Source organism: Aythya ferina (genome assembly GCF_964211825.1).
Source record: "Aythya ferina genome assembly, chromosome: 4".
NCBI lineage: Eukaryota > Metazoa > Chordata > Aves > Anseriformes > Anatidae > Aythya > Aythya ferina.
Window position 1 is genome coordinate 1,982,100 of NC_140300.1, and position 23,127 is coordinate 2,005,226.

General features: G+C 55.8%; 3 protein-coding genes across 3 annotated transcripts; 2 read left to right on the plus strand and 1 right to left on the minus strand.

Moving 5' to 3' along the window:
- The first annotated feature begins 984 nt into the window (after positions 1-984).
- Positions 985-7,287, plus strand: SMYD5 (SMYD family member 5). Its single transcript, XM_084517738.1, has 13 exons — positions 985-1,164; positions 1,447-1,555; positions 2,182-2,321; positions 2,554-2,675; positions 3,291-3,360; positions 3,799-3,903; positions 4,291-4,353; positions 4,555-4,625; positions 4,927-5,033; positions 5,382-5,438; positions 5,748-5,842; positions 6,057-6,127; positions 6,267-7,287. The coding sequence occupies exons 1-13, from the start codon at positions 1,003-1,005 to the stop codon at positions 6,403-6,405; spliced, it is 1,311 nt and encodes a 436-aa protein (XP_084373864.1). The 5' UTR covers positions 985-1,002; the 3' UTR covers positions 6,406-7,287.
- Positions 7,288-7,499: 212 nt separating this feature from the next.
- Positions 7,500-10,165, minus strand: PRADC1 (protease associated domain containing 1). The gene is made up of 5 exons (XM_084517746.1): positions 10,087-10,165; positions 9,330-9,430; positions 8,902-9,011; positions 8,206-8,373; positions 7,500-7,986 (listed from the first exon to the last, which is right to left on the minus strand). The coding sequence occupies exons 1-5, from the start codon at positions 10,139-10,141 to the stop codon at positions 7,866-7,868; spliced, it is 555 nt and encodes a 184-aa protein (XP_084373872.1). The 5' UTR covers positions 10,142-10,165; the 3' UTR covers positions 7,500-7,865.
- A 168-nt stretch (positions 10,166-10,333) lies between these two features.
- Positions 10,334-22,224, plus strand: CCT7 (chaperonin containing TCP1 subunit 7). The gene is made up of 12 exons (XM_084517737.1): positions 10,334-10,529; positions 11,877-12,030; positions 13,288-13,394; positions 13,766-13,891; positions 14,741-14,793; positions 15,649-15,820; positions 16,883-17,047; positions 18,076-18,264; positions 18,874-18,971; positions 19,584-19,716; positions 20,683-20,889; positions 21,629-22,224. Exons 1-12 carry the CDS (start codon positions 10,524-10,526, stop codon positions 21,851-21,853), a joined length of 1,635 nt encoding a protein of 544 aa, XP_084373863.1. The 5' UTR covers positions 10,334-10,523; the 3' UTR covers positions 21,854-22,224.
- The last annotated feature ends 903 nt before the right edge of the window (positions 22,225-23,127 follow it).

Genomic DNA, 23,127 nt, shown 5'->3' on the forward strand with positions numbered 1-23,127 from the left:
TTGGAAATTGATAGCCCACGCTAAGGTTGAAAGTAGATATTTTTTGTCCAGTTCCTGCAGAATTGGGACTGCATTTATAATAAGAAATGCCACATTGGGATAGCATGGGCAGAAATGGTTGGGTCGTGGCTCAAGCTGATGCTCCTACACTATGACTTTCCACTGAAACCTTACAAAAAGAGGACACATGGCGCTATTATTACATTAATGGCTACTCTTTTTGCTGTTAGTGTGAAGATGCAAGTAAAATATCAGTCCTGAGGTAGCATTTATTCACCTGCGCCCCAGTCCTTGTTGCAGGACTGCGGGCACGGCTTAGCAGCGCTCCCAACAGGGGCTCGCAGGAAAGAAAAACTAAAACGATTTTAAGCACTTGGAGGAGAACCACAAGACGACAGTGACACCTAGTGACAGCGAAAAAAAAACCCAAAGCTCCCCAAAGAAACCATGCCCCGTTCCCAAACCCGCGATCAAGGAGTGGGGCTGAGTCAAGCGGGTTCTGTCAGCGCCGGCATGAATTAAAGTCTGATTAAATACAACTGAACTCTCTGTTTTCATTGATTTTAGGCGTTTGCAGACAGCCAGGCTGGGGAAAGCAAAGTCGCATGTTAACGTGTGTAAATTTTGTGTTTATTTTGCAGAAGGCTGGGCCGGTTTTGAGGGCAGCGGGACGTGTCTCCTCACACCGTGAGGGGCACAGCGCCTTCTCGCCTGACAGGGGCTGTCCCTCCCCGTCAGGGTGGTTAAAATAAAACACTAATTTATAGCGGAGAGCCAGTCACGCTCCCGGCTGACGGTGGAGGCCCCGTTTGGAGGATTTTTGGAGGTGTTTTTTGGTGTTTTTTGGAGGGGACCAGGGTGGCGGCGAGGTGAGGGGAGGGCTAAGATGGCGGCTAGCCCCCGCCCGCCCGCCCTTCGGCCAAGGGGCTGAGGGGGGTGAGGGCGGTGAAGAGAAGGAAAAAAGAGGAGGAGAAGAAAAAAAAGAGGAGGAGGAGAAAAAAAATGAAAGAGGAGGAGGAGGAGGAAGCGCTTCCCGCCCCCGGCGGGTCAGAGCGGGGAAGTCGCCGCCCGAAGATGGCCGCCGCGGCGGGGGACGTGTGCGGCTCCCCGGCTGGAGCCCAGCCCGGGGCCGCGGCTGAGGCTCGGTTCATCAGCAGCGCCAAGGTGAGGCCGGCCCGAGGGGCGTCCTGCCTTCCCCCTGTCCCTCAGCTCTCCTCCTTCGGTCCCTTGAGCCCCCCGCTGCCACCACAGCCCTGGCGGATCCCCGCTGGTAAAGGGGGAGAAGCCCCGGCGCCGCCTCAGGGGGGTGGCTCCCCGCCTCGCCTCAGGCAGCGCCGTGCTCGGGCGGGCTCGGTTTTGGGGTGAAAAGCTCAAAACTTGGGGTTCGCTTTGGGGTGTGTGGCCCCTTTTCTCTGCTCCCCTGAACCACGTTTTCTTCCCTCGCAGGGGAAAGGCTTGTTCGCCACCAGGAGCATCCGCAAAGGGGAGACCGTCTTCGTGGAGCGGCCGGTGGTGGCCTCCCAGTTCCTCTGGAACGCGCTGTACAACTACCGAGGTGAGGCGAAGGCGAAGGTTTATCGACAAATTGCTATTTTTTTTTTCCAAAGGAAGGGGTTTCGGGTTGGTTTTGGCACCGCCAGGCGTGTGGCACTGCTGGTGTTTTATCTTGCGAATGGTGTGAGGGGATAAATGCCCAGCCTTCGAGCTGGAAAAAAAAAGCACCACGTGCCACCAAAGGGTGAGGACCCCGATTTTTGGGTGGTTTGGGTGACAATCCCCATTACCCCATGCCACCGAGGGGGTGAGGACCCCAAATTTTGTGTGGTTTGGGTGACAATCCTCATTTCCCCAGCACAAGGTAGAGCCCGCAAGGATGCCGGAGTGCTCTGGAGGTGTGAAAACACAGGGCACTGGTTGGAAAAGCAAGGTTTTTAAACTTTTTTAGTGTACGTGGCTTAAACTGCACTGCTGGGCTGGTGCTTTTGGGTCTAAGGAGATGATATAGTGCGACTTGGAGAAAAGAAATGCAAAAATGGGGTTTGTACACAAGCCGAGCCTTGCCCTGCGTAGACCGCGCTGCCTGCTGAGCTGATCAGCAAAATGAGGATGCTTGTGGTGTGCATCATACAGCCCTTAAACACACGTCTCACTGCGTGTCTGGTTGTGTTTTCTCCCCTCCAGCCTGCGATCACTGCCTGCGGGCTTTGGAGACGGCGGAGGAGAACGCCCAGCGGCTGCTGGGGAAGAGCTCCCTGGTGCTGCCTCACCCGGAGCAGTGCAGCATCCGGAAAGACCTGCACCAGCAGTGTCCCCGCTGCCAGGTATGGGGTTACCGAGAGGGATCGTGGCCTGCCTGGGGTCGCTGAGTCCTTTATAGCATCTGGCCAGGCCCTCAGTAAAGCTTTTTGCTCCAAAATGGGTTCCTGCCTTTCCCCTTTCCGCATCGCTAAAGAGCTGGGGCTCAGAGACCGGTCAGGGAGGGGACACAGCGGGGCCCAGGAGCCCTTTTCCTGCTGCTGTAGCCGACGCCGGGCGCTGTGCCCCTCGCTCTAGGTGACGTACTGCAGTGCTGAATGCAGGCAGGCCGCTTTGGAGCAGTACCACCAGGTCCTCTGCCTCGGCCCGTCCCGTGACGACCCCACGCACCCCCTCAACAAGCTGCAGGAGGCATGGAGGTAGGGGATCGACCTGCCTGGTGCTCCACGGGCAGAGGTGGTGGCTCTAGTGTCACAGGCTGGGTGACACTAACTTGGGAGCAGTGCCAAAGACCGTTCTCGCTTTGCATCCCTGCATGGGGTGGCTGTGGGTTTGGACACGGGCTGAGCAGTTCTTATTTTTCATCTAGCAAAGGGCTACAAAGCCCTGAGCTGCACATTGCTCGCTCCTGCAGTTTTAGAGCATGCCTGCCACATCTCCAGCTGCTTGGAGATCCGCCTCACAGAACTCCTGCACGTCCATAAATTGCCGTCCCTGCTTGCAAGTGACAAAATGGGCACAGAGGGGGAAGAAGTGACATCCCTGCCCCAAACCTGGTCACAAACTCCAGCTCTTGTGCAGCCTTTGGGTTTCCACGGGACCAGGGCTATTCCCTGGGCTCTGGTTTAGCGGAGTTGTAGGGGATTATTTGTATCCTCTGGACTCCCAGGTGGGTGCAGGCTTCTCTCCCTGGGCTGGCCGCTTTGGTGATGAGCTCAGGCCTGAGCACAGAGATAGCAGCTGCCCCTGCCTCCCTCTGGATTTTTCTTTCCGTACCAGCACTGATCTCATCTTCCTTCTCTGTTCCTCTCCAGAAACATGCATTATCCACCGGAGACTTCCAGCATCATGCTGATGGCCCGGATGGTCGCCACTGTCAAACAGGTACGGCTGTCCTTTGACTCCACGGCTGCTGGTGTGAGGTTTCTTTCTCCTGCTGTGGCTTTTACTTCCAGGGACTGATCTCTTTTTGGCAGAGCGCTTTCCTTCTTGAAGAGATTTCAATGTCTAGAGATCCCTGGTTGTAGACAGAGCAGGCAGCAGAGGAGGCTTCAGTGTCCTGAGCCAGGCAGATATTTTTTTTTTTCCATCCCAAATTAATTAGGCAGGATGGAACCTTTCCTTTGGCTCTGCTTCTTTGGCCTGGCTTTCTCAATGCTTTCGCTGGCAGTAAACTCCTGCCATGCAACTGCTTCTGGTGGCTGGACAGAAAAGCAGGCTGGACACCTCTGAGTTCAGTGGGGCTCGTTTTCTCCCCCCAGTTCTCTTGGCAGGGGAAGAAAGTGGTTTTGATGCAGTTTCTTTGCTCGATTCCCTTTTCAGGCTAAGGACAAGGACTGGTGGATCAAGGCCTTCTCGCAGTTCTGCAGTAAGACAGCAAACGAGGAGGAGGAGATCGCTCACAAACTGCTGGGGGACAAATTTAAGGTAAGAGCCTGGCAGGACGTGGGTGCGTCGAGTGCTGGGAGCCCTCCAACCTGCCTGTGCCTGTGGCAAAGAGGAAGGAGGTCGCTTAGAGGGCTTTGGGGTTGGGATGCTGCAGCAAAAACCTGCTGGCCCTTCTGTTGTGGGACTGCTTCAGCTCTGGGAACGGGACAGGGTGATGATATTGAGCTGCTGTCTCCTCAGCAGGTGGTTTTGCTGCTAAAATGAGCAGTTTCTTGCTGCTTTAAGGGCGTCAACCCTCCAGCCTTGCAGGGAAGGATGAGGAGCCTGGCTCCTGAGCCTCCTGCCCTGCGCTGGGTTGAGCTCTCAGCCTGGGGCTGACTCCCTGTGGTGTTGATGCACCCTAAAGGTGTTTCCATGTTCTGCCAGGGCCAGCTGGAGCTGCTGCGCTTGCTCTTCACCGAAGCCCTTTACGATGAGCATCTCAGCAGGGTGAGTTGAGTCACCTGCTCCTAACCCAGGAGCGTGGCAGGACCTTTTTTTGGGTGCCAGTTCCCCTGGGTCACGTCTGCCCTGGGACTCTGCCCCTTTCTCGCTGCCCCTAAAGCTCCCTGTGGGGTTTGGGGTACGTGCAGGGCGAGGTGCTGCAGCCACTGGCCTGGCCTCAGCTGATTTCTCACCTCCCTTCTGCAGTGGTTCACCCCAGAAGGCTTTCGATCCCTCTTTGCCCTTGTTGGGACCAACGGCCAAGGCATAGGAACCAGGTAACGAGGCTTTCCTGGGTGCTTGTTGCAGGGCTGCGAAAACGGGGCACGGAGGGGGTGCACAGCCTGCAAATCTGCATCGACCTCAGTAATTTCTGGGTTTGGATGTGAGGAGTGGGGCTGGGGGGAGGGAAAATTAAAAGCAGCCCTTCATTTCGGCTCCGTCCAACCTTTTAGTGTCCCTCTGCCAGACCGTGGCTGCTCGAAACACGAATTTAACCCTTAGACCACCCCATATGGGGTCCCACCGTGCCCCCGCAGCGCTGTGGGGCTGTAGTGGTGTTTTTCTGCTTCCCGACAGCTCCCTGAGCCAGTGGGTGCACGCCTGCGACGCGCTGGATCTCCCCATGCTGCAGCGAGAGGAGCTGGACGCCTTCATCGACCAGCTCTACAAGGACATCGAGAAGGGTGAGGGCTCGAAAAGGAAGGCTCAGCCGAGGGATCCCGTTTGGAAAAAACACTCAAAACACTCAAAGACCTGCCTGTGCTGTTCATTTGGCTGAGATAAGGATGAGTTAATTAACGGGAATGAAGAATTATTAAGGAAAAACTATTATTAAACGATTTAACTAAAGGGGAAAGGGAAAAAACAACAAGTAAAGGCCGTGTGGAAGTGCAGAGGGAAGAAATTTCTCCCTGCTTGCCACAAATTGGAGCTGGCTGGGGGTTTTCTCCTCGTGCTGCGTGCGTGGCAGAGCCAGAGCAGCCCCCACAAGGCCTTAACCCACTCTTAACGTTATTCTTACTCTGCTGCAGAATCGGGAGAGTTCCTCAACTGCGAGGGATCGGGTCTCTACGTGCTGCAGAGCTGCTGTAAGTAAGAGAGGGGCTGCGGGAGGAGCTGGCAGCCAGGGGAGGGTTGCGCCCTGCTGGCCCGAGTCACCTTTTCCTAGCCCCCAGCGTGTCCCCCGTGCGGGTGGGGTGGCCACAGCGTCGTGTCCTTAGCCCAGCTGTGGCCCTCCCTGTTGGAGGCACTGCTTAGTAGCCAAAAAAGCAGGGTTTGGCTAGCGAAACGTGCTCCTGGGCCACATGGGATGGCTGGCACAAGCCCCGCTGCCTGTTTTGGGGTCCTGGATGTTCCCTTTGTCTGGAGGAGCCCTGACTGGCGTTCATCCCCCCCAGGTAACCACAGCTGCATCCCCAACGCCGAGACGTCCTTCCCAGACAACAATTTCCTCCTGCATCTGACGGCTCTGGAGGACATCGAAGCAGGAGAGGTGAGGCAGAGGCGTGCGGGCGAACCCGGTGGTTCCCTACCTTCACCCCAAACCCCAAACCCCAGCCCTGTACCTCTTTATTTGTCCCGTCACGGGACGGTTCCCTGGCTGGGGTGAATTTCAGCCTTACTCCACGGAGTTGCCGCTTGACCCCGCGTTTCCACGAGGCTTTTGGGGCGGTTCTCAGCCCGGCCCTTTTTCTTTTTGCTGGCAGGAAATCTGCATCAGCTACCTGGACTGCTGTCAGAGGGAGCGGAGCAGACACAGCCGCAACAAGATACTCAGGTAGGGGGCAGACACCCCCCAACCCCATCCCAGCAGCCCCAAACCCACGAGTGCCACCTGTTTTAGCCCCCTGCCTCGTCAGATCTGTGCCCCTCTCACCTCCCTCCCTCTTTTTTTTCCTTCCTCTCCCCTCTCCCAGGGAGAACTACCTGTTCACCTGCTCGTGTCCCAAGTGCCTGGCGCAAGCCGACGACCCCGACGCGACGTCGGACGAGGAGGAGGAAGGCGAAGGGGAGACGGACGACGCCGAGCTGGAGGACGAGATGACCGACGTGTGAGCGAGAGGAAAAGGGACGGGCGAGAGGAAAGGGTCCTCCCGGAGGGCTGCAGCTTTAACTATTCAAAAACAGGGTTGTGTTGTGGGGTCGGGGGGCGTGGAGCTGTGTCGGAGCAGGGCAGTGAGGGAGCAGGAGGCAGGCCCCGCTTCCACCTGCCCTCGTGCTGTGTGTGCGTGCATGTGAGGCCGTCCCCGTCCTCCCTGCGAGGATCGGGGGCGAGCCAGCAGCCCCCTGCCTCATCCCGGTACCTCTTGGGGCCGAGTGGTGGTTGTAGGGGCAGCTGGAGGGGCTCTTGGGGCCGTGGGGGTGTCGTTTCCCACCCCGCAGGGATGAGGGGAGTGTGAGTGTGTGGGTGTGCGTGCACGAGGGGAATTATTTAATGTCTGTATTAACACGCCGAGGGGCTGGGGGCTTTCTGCGCGCTCCGTTCCACGCCTTGAGCTCGGTCAGCAGCAACTGAGGGGTGAAACGGGTTGAAAAGTGGGGCAAAAATGCCTCGGGGTGGCTCAGACACCCAAATCCGTGGGGGTGGGCCATCAATCCTCCCTCCCTCAGCCCTAGCTTTCCTTGCTGGGCTGTTTAGGGAGGGCTGCAGCTGCCACAGGCTGGGTCGTGCAAGCAAATCCCCCCTCCCAGAGCCCAGAAAATGTTTGGGGTTTCACAGCGAGGCTGGGAAGCACCCGGGGTTATTTTTTTCCCCCCACCCTGTTTGTTTTTGGAGCTGTTTTTCCAGCCCGTTCCCTTCCAGGGGTGTTTGGGGGGAGCTGGTTACCTCTGCCACGACCATCCCTGCCAGCCCCGCGCCCCTCTGCTTGTCCCCAGCCTCGGGTGGCCCCCCCGGGCCCTTCAGTGTTGGTAATAAACTGAGCCTGGTGAGCCCCAGGGCTGCGTCTTTGCGGTTATGTGGGAACTGGGGGGACAGCAGGTACAAAAAGGATGGGGTTTAGGATTTTGGGGGGGCAGGGTGAGGTGTGAGGGCAGCCACGAGCCCTGCCGCAGCGGCAGGAGGCAGCTTGGGAAGGGTACTGGGGGAAAAAAAAAGGGATGAAATCGTTCTTTTATCCGCAGCTAAAAAAAAAAGAGAAACTCCCCTCTCTCTAAAACTTGTCCAGACTTCATTAGCTCAGCCAAAAATACACAGGGGATGGGCGAGCCCGTATCCACCTCCCTCCCCTCCCCTTCGGGTTGTAATGCTGCATCCCCCCCGAATCAGCACCACAAACTCCCGTTGGCATCCTTAAAACCTTCCTGGGGAGGCACCGGGCCGTCCCCTCCCTCCCAAAAAGTCCCTACAAAGGTTGTTCGGTTGCTCGAGGCCCCACCTCGGGCGCTGGGGTTTTGCCCAGCTCCACGCCAGCACGAAGATCTCCCCCGTGGGGCTGGGATTTTGGGAGAACAGGTCCGCGGGGGGGTGAAATCCAGGGATTCCCCCCCAAAAAAACCAAGTCCTCAGTCCGCTGCTACCAGAAGGTCCAGGGGGGCTGCATCATCTCGTAGGTCGGGATGCTGGTGACGTTGACGGGGATGGAGATGACGGCCCAGGGGAGCCCGTGCTGCTCCAGCGAGCGCCTGATCATGTAGCTGCGAGGATAAAAGCGACGTGGGGAGGGGAAAACGGAGCCCCGGGGTGAGCACAGACCTCTGGCCGGCTCAGAAATTTGGTTAAATTAGACAAAATCCACCAAAAATCCGGCTCAAAGCTTGGTAGGACGCCGGGAGCTCCCTTTTTAGCAGGAACGGGATTTTCTCGGCCCTTCCCGTGAGATTGGGGCTGAGGAGAAGCCCCCCCGAGGCACCTACCCGTCCCTGCCCAGGAGGAAAAGCGCGGGGATGTCGGCCGTCCTCCTGGTGCTGTCCTGGATCATCTCGATGTAGAAGCTGTCGTTATCGTAGGCGTTGTCCGCGATGATCACCGCCCGCCCTCCGTGCTCCTGGATCACGCGCGTCTTCGAGAGGAACGAGCAGCCCCTGGGGCACGGGATCAGGAATATTTTGTCCCAACTGAGGGCTTTTGGGGAGCAAAGCTGGGAGATTTGTGGGTATCTGCCTCGGGTTCAGCCTCTGCAGCCAGCAGAGGCACCACTGAGGCACAAAGCGCTGGAGATACCCACAAAAGGATCCATCTCCCTGTCACCGTGCCTCTCCCAACGCCTCTTTGAGTAAATCAGACTCGAATAAATAAAAATAGACCTCCCTGCGTTCATATTTAAGGATGTGGCTGCCCAAATGTTGCTGTTGGGCCACTTTTTCCTAAGAGAAAAAAAAAATACAGCTTTTTCCAACTGCTTTCTAAGAGCTGCCACGTGAAACACTCGGGGCTGAAAGCATCCTCCCTTCTTTTCCACATGTGGGGAAGGTCCCAGAGAGAAGCTGGGGGTGGTGGCAGCACCTTTCCGTGCCGTGGCACTGCCACAAACCGCCCCACGAGCGGCTCCAATCCTGCCTCGAGGTCCCCCCCCCCACCCCCCAAAAGCAGCTCCCGCAGCGCGGACCTACCCCCGCTCCACCAAAGCGATCTGGTCCTGGATGAAGACTCCATTGTTCAGCTCTCCGCAGGCTTCGGGGGGATCCGCTGGGACCAGGTGGATCTGGTCGTACCTTGTGTTCTCCGAGGGCAAGACAGGCAGGGCTGAGCGGGGCTGAGCACGAAATTTGCTGCCCCCGCCCCTCTCTGTCCCGCTGCCCCCCGTGGGATGCGCCCCGGGGGGGCTTTAGGGCTGCCAGGAGAAGGTTTATGGAGAAGAAATTTGCTAAATTTGCTCGTTTTCCATAAAAAAATGATATCGGGGGCCCTGAAGTGGCAAAACGTCAAGGTGGGGGCCCCACAGTGAAACATCAGGATGGGATCTGTGTTTATTCCCATCCTTACAAACGTCCCCGTGGTGAAATGTCAGGAGGGGATGTGGGTTTATGGCCGTACTTACAAACACCCCGCCGAAATCCTTGGCCGGCGTGGCCGTGAAGATGTAGCGGATGTCGCCAGGGCTCAGCACTTGGAAGTACAGGTACTCGTGGATGCGCAGGCCTGCGGGGTGGGGGAGAGCAGGCGGTGAGAGGCTGAGGGAAAACACAAAACTCCCCAACAAAAAATAGAAAAATTAATTAAAATAATAATAATAATAATAATAATAATAAAATAATAAAAAAGGACCTGGGAAGGGGCTGAGGGGAGCTAATGGACTCTAAGGGGTGCTAAGGGGGTCTGAGGGATTTGAGGGGCCCTGAGGGGGGCTGAGGAGTCCTGAAAGGCACTGAGGGGGAATGAGGGGAGCTGAGGGGCCCTGAGGGGCTGAGAAGCCCTGAGGGGCCCTGGGGGGGGCTGGGGAGCTCTGAGGGGGGCTGAGAGGCCCTGAAGGGAGCTGAGGGATTTGAGGGGCCCTGAGCGGGGCTAAGGGGGTCTGAGGGGAGATAAGAAGCCCTGAGGGGAGTTGGGGGGCCCTGAGGGGCTCTGAGGAGAGCTGAGGGGCTCTGAGGGGGGGTAAGGGGGGCTGAGGGGGGCTGGGGGACCCTGAGGGGCTCTGAGGGGCACTGAGGGGAGCTGAGGGGCGCTGGGCCGGGCGGGCCCTGCACCCTCCGGCAGCGCTTGGGCCTGAACCCGAGGGTCCCTGAGGGTTCCCGGGGGTCTCCGGTGTTCTCCGGGGGTGTCCCTGGGGGTCCCCGGGGGTCCCCGGGGCCGCTCACCGCGGGCCGGGCAGGAGCAGAGGCAGAGGCAGAGCCACAGCGAGCGGCGGAGCATGGCTGCGCCCGGCCCCGCCCCCCTCGCCCCCGCGCCGCTCCCATTGGCCGCTCCGCCCCCGCCTCGCCTTCCCATTGGGCGGCGCCGCTGTCAATCTCCTGAGGGGCCGAGAAGGGAGCGGGGGGGGCGGTCCTCCAGCGGGCCTGCCAAATAAAGATCCATACCCGCGCGCTGCTCGTCGGGGGCCGCGCCCCCTGCGAAATAGTGACCCCCACCCGTCTCTATGGTCACCGGGGGATAGAAGGGCACCCCCCCCGACGGGGCCCGCTCTGGCCTCCAGGACCAGCGAGCGCGGCCGGAAGTGGTTGCCTAGCAACGCGCGGGGCATTGTGGGGCGCGGGGCCTGCCGCAGCCGGGAGCCGCCGCGAGGAGCGCCGCAGGGATGATGGTGAGCGCCATCCGCCGCCATCCGTCCCCATCCTCCGCCATCCGCCTCGCCGCTGCCTCGCCCGGCCCCCGCCGCCCTTCGGGGACCATCGCAGGAGGGGATGCGGCGGGATCCATCGCGCTTTGGGCCCGCGGATGGCGCCGCGGCCGGGCCGGGGGGAGCGGGCGGGCGGCGGGCCGGGGGCTAGGCCCGGGTTTGAGGGGTTGGGGGGCGGCCGCGGGGCCTGCTGGGAGTTGTAGTCCCAGCAGGGGGTGCGGGGTTTGCTCCCCGTTGGGATCCGGCCCCCACACGGTGGCCTTGGTGTGGGGCGGGCTGTGGCGCTCCCAGCCCTCGGATCTTCACCCCTGGTGGTGGTCGTCCTGCCCTCAAGGTGTTTTAAAGCTGGGGGTGACAGACGCGGGCTGTGCCTGCACAACACGCCCGGTTCCCTTTGTGGAGCACAGCGAGGGGCCTGCTGGGGGCTTGGATGCCCTCTAGGCCCTGCCTGTGTTTCAGAGACCTCTCCCCACGTTTGACATCAGGCAGGTGTGGTCGCTTTGTGAACGCTTTGTGTTCATTCACCACGTTCTCTCTGCATACATTGCTATCCAGTTGTTCTCCTTTTGGTCGCATGGGCTGCGGCTTGAGATGTGACAGGGAAAGGGCTGTTAGTACAAGAATGACGTCAGGGCACTAGAGCATGTCCAGAGCAGGGCTATGAAGCTGGAGAAGGGCCTGGGACACAAAATATATGAGGAGTGGCTGAGGGAACTGGTTTGGGGTTTGGGCTGGGGAAGGGGAGGCTCAGGGCAGACCCCATTGCTCTCTGCTACTGCCTGAAGGGAGCTGTGGGGAGCTGGGGGTCGGCCTCTGCTCACAGGTAACTGTGGTAGGACTGAGGGAATGGCCTCAAGTTGTGTTAGGGGAGGTTTGGGTGGGAAATGAGACGTTTCTGTCAGAAAGAGTGGTCAGGGATGGGGATGGGGTGACAGGGAGGTGGTGGTGTCCCCATCCCTGGGGGTGTTTGAGGGAAGGTGCTTGGGGACATGGTTCAGTGGGTGACAGTGGTGGCAGGGGGTGGTTGGACCAGATGATCTTTGAGGCTTTTCCAACCCTAATAATTCTGTGGTTCTGCTGTGCCAAACATCCTGCTGGCTCAGTGATTGCTGTTATCCCATGGAAGGACTTTGAGCCTTGCTTTGGAGCAGTGTGGTTAAAATTAAAAGCTGAGTGGCTGGTACTTTGGGCAGAGGGGTTTGAGGGGTCTGCAGGTTTTGTCCTTGGCCTCGTTGTGCAGTGGGATCGTGCTGGGCTGCCCCAGAGCACTGAGAGGGGAGTACCAGCCCTGCCGTGTTGTTCTCCCCGCAGCCAACACCGGTTATCCTGCTGAAGGAGGGCACCGACACCTCGCAGGGGATCCCGCAGCTCGTCAGCAACATCAATGCCTGCCAGGTGATCGCCGAGGCCGTGCGCACCACGCTGGGGCCGCGGGGCATGGACAAGCTCATCGTGGATGACCGGGGTAAGCAGCCTTGGCGAGGCTCCTCCTGCAGCTAATGGCTGTTCTGTAACATGATTTAATTCATATTTTTTAAACTAACGTAAGCATTTGTGCAGAATTCAGCTTCCCTGCCCCGTGCTGAGCTCAGCTCGCAGCACAGAGGTGCAGCTCCTGCCTCAGGGCTCAGTTTGGTGCCTTGGTTCTGGCCTCAGCTGGTGCAGGCGTCCCAGCTGCCTGCTGCTGGGGTTCAGGCAGCTCTGCTTCTGTTGGGAAGCTGCTGAGATCCACGCTTAGGGTGACTCGATGCACATCCGTGGCAGGAAGGAGGAGCTGTGTGTCCCAAACATGGTCCTCAGGTATCCCTGACTTCCTCTCTCACTCCCCCATCCCGTTATTTTTATAATGAGGCTCATAATTTGCGTGGGGTTACTTAGCTCTTGGTTTCACAGAGCGAGTGTGGATGAGGTCAGTGGATGCTACTGGGTTTATTTTTGTGTGATTACGGATGAGACTCACCCCTCCGAAAAGACTTGTTTCAATTCACTAAAAGAGTGTTGTTTTTTAAATCCCTGTTACTGTAAGGTCTTAGAACCCTTTTAATACTTCTTACAAATGCAAACTATAATGATTGTATTTAAAAACATCACTTGAAATTTCAATATTATTTAAATTTAATTTTAAATTTGCTCAGTGGATAATATGGTTTATTTCTAGCCTCTTTCTTTATGTGAGTATCAGACTAGGATATCTCTGTGTGTTTCTTTTAATCTACCATGACTATTCAGAAGTAGAGGGAGATGAATTTAAAGCCTCTCCCTTAACTGATGCGGAGACTTGTTCAGCACTTCGACAAACTACATTTAATTTGCCCCAGAATTGGGCTAAAAGGGCACTGTCAATGTGGCATTTTTCCTGCTGATGTTCCATGCAACAGCTGTCCTGGGCTCTCCTCTGTCACAGGGAGGGGCCCGGAGCTGTCCTTGTCAGCCAGCTCATGGCTGTGTTAAAATATCGTGGTGACTGCATTGCAGATCACATGGCAGAGAGGAAACAATGCAGTAATTTGGCTGAAAGAAATAATTTTAAATGGCAGTTTGGGGTTAGAGCCTGTGGTGGTTTCGACTTGACAAAATTCACAGTGATGGGACTGGCTGGTTGGTGTTTTTTGAGGTCTTTGAGGTCTGCAAAGCTCTGCTTAAGCTGACACGGCCGTTTTGTGGTGCTGAGGGCTGTATTTGGGGCATTTGAGTTTAATTTCCTCGTTTAAATCCATTACAGGCAAAGCCACCATCTCTAACGACGGCGCCACCATCCTGAAGCTCCTGGACGTTGTCCACCCGGCTGCGAAGACGTTGGTGGACATCGCCAAGTCTCAGGATGCCGAGGTAGGAGGGTGACCCCGCGGTGTGCCTGGTGGCACCGGTGTGCACGTGGTGTTAATTCGGGGGGTTTGATCGTGGAGTGCTGACTTTTAGCCTGGTTTCTTTACTGGTGCTTTTGTTCTTGTGATAACTTCGGAATCCCGTGTGCTGTTTCAGCCAGAGGTGGGGAGAGGGGTGGGAATTTTGAAGTGCCAAGATCCCATCTGGTGAGCAGGGGTAACTGGGAGGTGGGAGGTGTCACCGTGCCCTCAAATGGGGCAGAGTCTGAACCCAGTGCTTCACGATAACCAAAGAATCCAGCTGCAAACCTGTGAGCAGAGAAGCCCTCGGGAAGCCACTCTGCAGGCGGTGACGCAAAATCTCTGTCTGTGCAGGTTGGCGACGGCACCACGTCCGTCACGCTGCTCGCTGCCGAGTTCCTGAAGCAGGTGAAGCCCTACGTGGAGGAAGGCCTCCACCCTCAGATCATCATCCGTGCCTTCCGCACCGCCACGCAGCTGGTGAGGCAGCACTGCATGCTCTGCCAGCCCATCTGGGGGGAGCAGCCTTTTCTGGGGAGGAGGGGAATGAAATAAAATCCTTTTTCCAAGCCAAAGCCAGTGGTGGAGCCGAGTGGGGGTGTCAGTAGCCATCTCCTGGTGTCTCGCTGCAAGCGTCAGCTGTTCTCTGGTATCACTGAGCTGTTATTGCCAGCCCGTGCCTCTGGGGCGCTGTTCCTCTGTTTTTTCTCCAAGGAGGGATGAATAAGTGGGAAAATTCACTTTCAGATCTCTGCTGCTCCTTGTACACCTTACGTCTCGTGAAGCAAATCAGTCAGTCAGGCTGAGCCTTCTCTGGGGGTTAACTCCCTCGGTTGTAATGCCTGGCTGGATTTGAGAACTGGGTTTGGAGGCTCTTAAAAGTGCAAAGATAACGGTTCAAAATCCCACCAGAGTTCTTTAAAGCTGTTATTTCTATGGTTTGAAAAGGAAGAAGCCTCTTAATGACCTCATTAAGCTTCTAGCCATTAAAACAGCAAATACTACAGCAGGTGGAGTCTGAGAGTTCTGCTCAGAGCATGGGCTGAGGTTGTGTATAAACGTTTTTAGCTGTATGTGCTGGTTGTCTGGTGTGTGTGTGTGTGTGTGTGGATGGGGTTTCCCAGATCTCTGCTGAAAGCAGCAGTGCAGCTTGGAGCCTCTCCCCTTTCTCTTACACTTGCTGGGTTTCTTACAGCTGTGAAGTGCTTGAAACTTGGGTTACATTGAAGGAAGGGATAAAAGCTGGCATAAAACACAAAGAGAAGTTGGAGATCTGCTCGGCTCACAGGCAGGAATCGTTAATCCAGCTGTTGGCTTGTGTTTTGGCAGGCTGTGAACAAGATCAAAGACATCGCTGTCTCCGTCAAGAAGGAAGATAAAGAGTAAGTTTCCCTGGTGGGTGACCTGCTTGTGGAGCTGGGCTTCGCTTGGTGGCTGCGAGGCTTTGCTGCCTCCTGCTGGGGCTTTGGCTGAGCTCTTGAGGTCGGGACGAGCAGCTGTGGCCCCACACTGGGGTTTTTCTTGAGCTCTTGGAATTTCCTGCTCCTGCAGGGAAGGGGCTGTGCTCTCGCTTGGGTTGCTGCTGCAGCAAAGTGGGGCAGTGTTTTCCTGAGCACTTGGAGGAGGCTGGGTACCAAAATAAGTGGCCTCATTTCTTCTGTCAAGTGACAGCGGAGACTTGTAGCGTCTGGTGGAATCGCTGGCAGTGTTAAATGCTCGGTGCTTCCCTTAAAATCAAATCCCTTCTTAGCTGCCGAGTACATGAAGGGAAACGGCTGAGAACGTTAATGAAATAATTACTGAAATGAGATGATAATGCTAGAGATGATTTTCTCCCTGCATTTTATGCTTTTATCTACTTGATTAGACCTTCCTAGCACCTTCAGTGGAATTTCTGTCAGAGCAGAACTCTGTCACAGCTTATGTTACCCGAGGTAACGCTCGGAGAACCTGAATCCCTCTGAAGGTGTCCCAAACTCCATACCACCTTGGGATGAAGACGAGGGTGCTCGAGCCCCTCTATTCTGTTTGGGCATGTGGTATCTAAAAGCCAGCCAGCCCCACTGGTACAGGTCTGAGTTTAGGATTTACAAGTCTCTTTTGGCTTCCACATGCCCTGCTTTCCCCATCCGTGGCCAGGAGTTGATCCTTGTCCCTTTGAGTGGGTCTGTCATACATGTTTTGGGGTTTTGTGAAAGGAAATCAGCAACAAGGCTTTGTCTTTTCCTCCCCTGCAGCGAGCAGAGAAGCCTGCTGGAGAAGTGTGCAGCCACAGCCCTGAGCTCCAAGCTGATCTCCCAGAGCAAGGACTTTTTTTCCAAGATGGTGGTGGATGCTGTCATGATGCTGGACGACTTGCTGCAGCTCAAAATGATCGGGATAAAGAAGGTGCAAGGAGGGGCTCTGGAAGTAAGTGCTCTGGGAACCTGCCTTGGAGGGTAGGGGGCAGTGACTGCAGCCCCTGTGAGGTTCGGCCTGCTTCTTGGGCTGCTCCTGCTGGAGAGGAAAGCCTGCCACAGTCACTGAATCATTATTCTGTGGCTGTTGCTGTCTGTAAACGCTTTGCACGAGCATTTTCATTGAGAGAAAACAAAAATACCCCATTATCTTGCCGAGACACCTGAATTAGGGATGTTTCAGCAACTGTTTTCCTGGTGTCTGGGCCTAGTGGTATTCTGGGGCTTGCAGAAATTGCCTCCCTGGGCAGGGGGGAGCCTCCCTGTCTGGATAGAAGCAGCTCCACCTGCTCGGTATCATTTTGCCCTTGTATTCACCTTTTAAACTCCTTGGAGAGGTGGCTGTGGCTGGGGCAGATAACTTAGCACGCTGCTTTTTGGGGCTGGCTCGTGGTGGATCCTGGTCACCTCGCCCTGTCAGCTAGCACGGAAAATCTGAGCTTTTCCTGGCTGAGGAGGGTGAAATGATGGATGCTCCCTGGGCAGAGCTGAGTCTGCAGTGAGACTTGATGCCCGTGGGGCAGGAAATTTAGTGCCAATTTCTCTCCTAGCCACCAAGTCGAGAAGTTCACTGCAGGGGGCAGTGTTGGGCAGGGTAGTCCTGCTGCAGAGCAGTCCTAGGGATGGTGGTGGAGCTTGTAGAAACAAAACAGGGGAAGAAAAAAAAAGAGGTGTGGGGCTGCGGATGAGAAGTGTCTGTCTTCAAAGGGCAGAAATGGGAAAGACATCAGAGGGAGAACAGATTGCTCCATCCCTTGATCTGGAGATTGTGTGTAGCATCTCCTGCTGCAGTGTCTTGAGGGATGGGAAGGAAACGACAGAAGCTGGTGTTGTGAACAGAGAGAGGAAAATATTTGCTGCTTATTTGCTTTAAAAGTGGGTTAATCAAAGGAGACAGCTGTTGGTGAGCGCTTTGTAAATGAGGGCTGAGAAGCAGGGAGTCTCCCGGGGGGGTAATTAACCCCGCAGAGAAAACCTTGGGAGGCTGAGCCTCACAAAACTCCCTCTCCTCAAGGACTCGCAGCTGGTGGCCGGAGTTGCCTTTAAGAAGACGTTTTCCTACGCCGGGTTTGAGATGCAGCCCAAGAAGTACCAGGCTCCCAAAATCGCCCTGCTGAACGTGGAGCTGGAGCTCAAAGCGGAGAAGGACAACGCCGAAGTCAGAGTGAACACGGTGGAGGTAAGAGCTGAAAGGGGGGAGCCTCTCCTGCCTCGGGGCAAATGGCAGGGAGCTGGCTGCTCTGCCTGCATCCTCCTGAGAGTCCCTGCTGCCTGTGCTGGGGGAAGTGTAACAGACCTTAAATTTCAGAGGTTTTAGGGCACCTTTCTGCTCTCAGTTACAGCTGGGTGGTGACTTCTTTATGCTGAACGAGTGGCCTCCCAGGGAAGTCTTAATTAAGTGGCACTTTACATGTGGAAAAAGCCTGCGTGTATTTAAGCCAACGAGGTAGCTGTTCAGGCAGTAGATCTCTTTCCAACTCGTGGAAATAAATAAATAACCTTAAGAAACGAGGTGGCAGAGAGCGACCACGTTGGAAAGTGCTGCCTGTGCTTGGCTCCTGCATGATTGCAGTGTCTAAAAATCTGTGTGCTTTGTGTTTTGGGTCTTGGCCCTGCTGTGGTGTCAGGAGTTGTTTCCTTGAAGCTCTCCTCTCTGTTTCGGTGAACGTGACTCTTCCCGTTGCACTCAGCGGCTGTGTGTGGTGTTGCTGTGTGCTGTCAGAAGCTCTCCTAGCTGCCCGTGGCTCTGCTTCACTGAGCTGGAACGCGGCAGGCTCGTGTGTAAGGCTTGTCAAGCACGGGCACGCTGCTAAAGCACGGAGTTTCTCCAAGTCTGTTTTTCCTTTCTGAGAGAACGCTGAATTTCTTCGCCCCAGTGTCCTTGCACGGCTCTATAAACACCTCTGACATCAGTATAATCCCTTCCTCCTCCTCGTGTTCTCTCTCTCAAGCTGTAGCTACCTTTTCTTCAGGTCACGCAACCCCTTTATCTACTTGGCTCTGCTGCCGGCAGTATTTTAACAGATGTGCTTCTTCGTCATAAGATGAAGCGACCTAAAATTGCCTCTGAGTCTTGGGAAGCACTTGGCTGCCACGGCCACACGGAGCAGCGTCACTGCTGCCTTTGCTTTAGAAGAGCCCGGGTGCAGTGGGCTGTGTTTAATCCTCTCTAACACCACTGCTGGCCGTTTCTCTCCTCCCTGCCAGGACTACCAGGCCATCGTGGACGCCGAATGGAACATTTTGTACGACAAGCTAGACAAAATCCACAAGTCGGGAGCCAAAGTCGTCCTGTCCAAGCTTCCCATCGGCGACGTGGCTACTCAGTACTTCGCGGACAGAGACATGTTCTGTGCTGGCCGTGTCCCGGAGGAAGATCTCAAGAGAACCATGATGGTGAGCTGCCTTGTTCCTGGGGTAAAGATTCGGAATTTAGCTTGAATAGTGCCAGGCTGGTCATGCCATTCCCAAAACAGGGCTCATTCAGTGACTAAACATGAAGATTTAAAACAAAAATCGCGTGGTTTCGTTGAGGAAATGGTCACGGTGTGAAGTTGTAGCATACTGACAAAGCTGTTCCTTGGTGGAGTGACCGATCACAAACTGGTTGCAGATGTGCTGCTTTTAATTTCCCTGGTGTTACACCATATTAGGTGCTGCGCACTGCATTGCTAGAAGTTTATTTTCCCTGCTCCTTGCCCGTTCTGTTGTGAGTGGGTTTCTCTGAGCTGCCTTTGTGTAGCTGCTGGACTCCAGAGCCCGTGAGTCAGCACTTAGAAGAGGCATAATCTCATTTTGCTGTCGAGGATCACTTCTCTTGCTGGTAGCCTGCCTAGATACTCGAGATGGGAGGAAAGTAGATCGTGTTTTTTCTTGAATCTGACCTGCGGGGTGGTTCTGCATCAGCTAAAAGGCTGGGCTGTCTCAGAAGAGCGGTAGCCTGCTGGGCAAATTTGTCTTGTTTGTCAGTGCTGGTAACACCACGCTTATCTTCCTCCCGTGCAGGCCTGCGGCGGATCCATTCAGACCAGCGTGAACGCCCTGGCAGACGACGTGCTGGGCCGATGCGAGCTCTTCGAGGAGACTCAGATCGGAGGAGATAGGTAAATGTGCCGGCTGTGAGCCTGGAGCCCTGTGCAAACGCTCCAATATTAGCTGGAAAAGTGAGGGTGTGAGTGGTGGCAGGTGTGAGATGCTCTGGGAGATGCTGAAAACAAGGCTGCATCGTTACTGCTTTGTGTGAGGCTGAGGAGCAGCAGTAAACTCTTTTTTAAGGCTTATTTTACCTCTCTTTTATGCTTCTTAACTATCTTTCCCCTGGTGCAGTGTAGGAGGCCTGGTGGTGTTTCATTCAGACTTAAAGCTGCGCCTCCTGGGCCTGGTGGTGGCATCGCCTGGTGTCCCACGGTGCCACTTCACTCCGTAAATGAAGCTGTGAAGCTGCAGTGGGGTTCTTCCCGTTGCTAGAGGAGAAATCCTCTTTGGGGCTGCCTCCTAACATCTGCTGTGCTCCTGCCGAGTGAAAATGAGAGCGCCGGTTTAGCGCAAAGCCCTTAGCAGCAGAAAGCAGATTTCCCGGGGTCAGCAGGCGTGTCACTCGTGAATAAAAAGAGCTTCTCCGTCCTCGTGCTGTGTCGTGTTGGTGCTAAGCCTGCCGAGGAGCAGCCCTGCCCTTTTTGTTTGCCTCAACCATTGCCGTGTTGTGCTTTTGGCAGGTATAACCTCTTCACGGGCTGCCCGAAAGCCAAGACGTGCACGATAATCCTGCGAGGAGGCGCCGAGCAGTTCATGGAGGAGACGGAACGGTCCCTGCACGATGCCATCATGATAGTGCGGAGAGCCATCAAGGTAAGGAGCTCGGGGTTACCTCCCTGGGCTGGGACAGGCCCTGGCACAGCCGTAACGCCTTCAGCAGCCTTCTCACACCCCCCAGCACCAGCTGAGGTCTCTCCTACTGAACCCAGGAGCTCCAGCCTGTAGGCTGAGTGTGCAGACGAGCGGTGTCTGACTGAATAACTCGATTGCTGCCTCCTCTGCAGCGTTGCCAGCTGCTTTCCAGGCACTCCTGGCTTTGTCTCCTCTTTAGTTTTTAACTTAATTGTCCTCGCTGGGTTGCTGCCTGGTCTTTCAACACCTTCACCCTGCCAGGGAGCAGGCTGTGGGGTGTGCTGGGTAGTTCTGAAGTGGATGTGAGTAGCAAGGTTGATTTTTCTGCCTGAATTTCATCTGTTACAAGCCCATTCCTCCCTGTCTCGGTGAATTCTCAGAGGGGTGAGCGTTGGTAACCACCCCCCTGTGTGAAGAGGGGGGTCTGAGGTGCGTGGGGCTGTGCTGTGCTTGCAGGGCTCCTGGTCCTGTGTTCCCGAATTGCAGCTGTTCCTGGGTTGTGCATGATAACGTGGTCATGTGTGGTGTTTTTTTTTTTCCTGTGAGGCTGAGCGCCCGTGGAAGGAAGCATGTCAACACGTTTGAAACTGTTCTGGCTTTAGAAAGAACATCCCGATCTCTCTCTACCGAAGCAGATAGGGAGGGGGAAAAAATAGCTGGTAGGAGGACTTGGCTGCCGAGTGCTGCTGCAAATATCTTCAGTTCTGAAGGCTTCACGAAAACGAGGGACACTTGTGCAGCACGAGGGAGGCTGTGGTCTGCCATCCCCTCCTGGGACAGCTCCACGGGATGGGGCAGGGGCCACTTGAGGGTCTCAACCTGTTCCTGAAGTGTGATTTTCCCAGCTGGGGGCTTCCCCTGGGCCCCGAGTGCCTGCGTTTTTGGGACAGGAGTGCGAGCATCACCTCTTTTCCCCTTCTCTTCCAGAACGACTCGGTGGTTGCCGGCGGTGGCGCGATAGAGATGGAGCTCTCCAAATACCTCCGCGACTACTCCAGGACCATTCCGGGCAAGCAGCAGCTGCTGATAGGAGCTTACGCTAAAGCCCTTGAGATCATTCCCCGCCAGCTCTGTGACAACGCCGGCTTCGATGCCACCAACATCCTGAACAAGCTGCGAGCCAAACACGCACAGGTGGGTGCCTGCCCTCGGGCAGAACCACTCTTAATTCCGCTACGTTTCCGCTGGGCTCGTGTCCCCTTTTGATGAAACGCTGCGTTTTGTTTTCAGACGCGGTGCGGGCTTGCGGCAGGTTGCTATAAAGGGAAATGATCTGTTTTCCCTTTGATCGCAGCTGTCGGGCGACTTTTTTGGAGCTGGGAGTTGTGATTTGCTCGTTTAAAAATGCATCGGTTGTCAGGAGGGAGGCTTCTATATTAAACATGAAAATAATTAGTGGGGAAGTTGGCTCGGCGGTGTGTTTTCCAGAGGAGCTGCGGACTGCAGGCCCTGATTACTTGCCATCACTTCAGATCTTGTGGTGTGTGTGCACGTGAGGTCCTAATTCAGGCAGCTGGGGCTGGGTTTGCTGCTCGTGCCTCTTAGCAGCAGCCACGTTGCTGTGGCGTCACGCTGCGGATGACTGGTGGGTAAGGGGATGAGACAACAGCGAGGTGGAAGTCGGTTGTGAAGTGTTTGACAGCTTCTTTGTGAAATGGAGCAAGTTTCCTGCTCTGTGAGGCTTTGCTGCTGCTGTTGGAAGCCAGCTGAGCCTTTTTTCCGTGTGTTCTCCTCAGATTTCCCCCCTCCTTTGTAAAGCAAGGTCCAATCTTTGTCTCCTTGAGTGTTTTCATGCCCTCACTTCTCAGACTGCAGACCCTGAACCGATTCACCCTATAACCAGACCTTTTCCTCTTTTTCTCTCTCCTGCCAGGGCGGCATGTGGTACGGCGTGGACGTCAACAACGAGGACATCGCCGACAACTTCGAGGCCTGCGTGTGGGAGCCGGCCATCGTGCGCATCAACGCGCTGACGGCCGCCTCCGAGGCCGCCTGCCTCATCGTGTCCGTCGATGAGACCATCAAAAACCCGCGCTCCACCGTGGATGCCCCACCCGGGGGCCGGGGCCGGGGCCGAGGGAGGCCCCATAACCACTGAACCCCACTCCCTGTGGGCTTCCTGACGCGGCCGGGGCTCTTCCTGAGCGCGTGGATGGGAAACGAGTTGATTTCTAGCTTAATTAACAGCCCCTTCACCAGATGGTCACTCGGAGGGCTCACAGGCAACCACTGGCCTCGTTTAATTAGAGTCAAATCTTGGCGGCGGTGGCAGCCTCCCGCGAGGTGCCCTGCCCCAACATTTCCTACACAGCACTGATCCCCCGAGGCTCGCCCCGTGGAAGCTGTGCCGGGCAGAGCCCTCCTCGCTGCTGGCAGGCAGCGCAGCGAGCACGCCTGGGGGTTTCTTTGTATTTATACGTCTTGCTGCTGGGGGTTTGAACCCAGGCTCAATAAAAGAATGGAAACCCATGGCGGGCTGTGGTGGCTTTCTCTTTGCCGCTTGCTTCATTCTACAGGGTGGTATCTTAAGCTTGGAGTACCTTTTAAGCATTTTTTTTTCCCATTTTCCCCATCGATACCGCTCGGGGACATTTCTCCTTGCGTCCTCCTATTTGTTACCTGCTCTGGGCAGCATGTGAGCGGTCGTACTGCAAAAATGGGGGCAGTTGCAGCCTTTCTGTAAAAACCCTCCTGCCATTCCTTACTCTGGGTGTTAAAACATCAACGCTTTTTAGAGAAAACACCTCTGCTGTCAGGCCAGGAGGGGTAAAAACAGGATCTGGGCACGGTGTGGATTTGGGGGTGGTTCTAACATCCCTGCAAACTGCCCCACATGTGGCTGCTGCTGAAAACTTCTCCTTCGTGAGAAGTTTGGCTGTTTTCAGCCTCTGCCCCTGGCAGTTGGGTTTGGGTTTGAGCTCTCTTCTTCAGGAGAGGGAAGTGAGAGCATGAGGGCTGCTTCCAGTTAGCCTGGAGCAGCAACTGGTCGCACTGGTTTGGTGCTGGACTTGGGGATACATCCTCTGCCCTGGGTTTCGGGTAGCCCCGGGGCGAGCAAAAACCCCACCTCGCTCTCCAGAGTCTTTATTCAACACCAGGTCATAAAATAGCTCTTTACACACTTTTTTTTTTTTCTTTCTTTTTTATAATTCTTTAAATACACATTGTTTACACTCGGCAAAGTTTCAAAGCAACAACATCAAAGTGCGTCTACAGGTGATAGTACCAACCAAAGTGCTAAAACCAGGGGGGACCCCGGAGCCGCCCCCCCCTTTCCTCCGGCACCTCCAGCCTCGGGGACCCAGTTTAGCATCGGGGGGCGGGGGGAAAAGGGGACGTTTGGTTCTCCAGACACTGGCACATCGCTGCGAG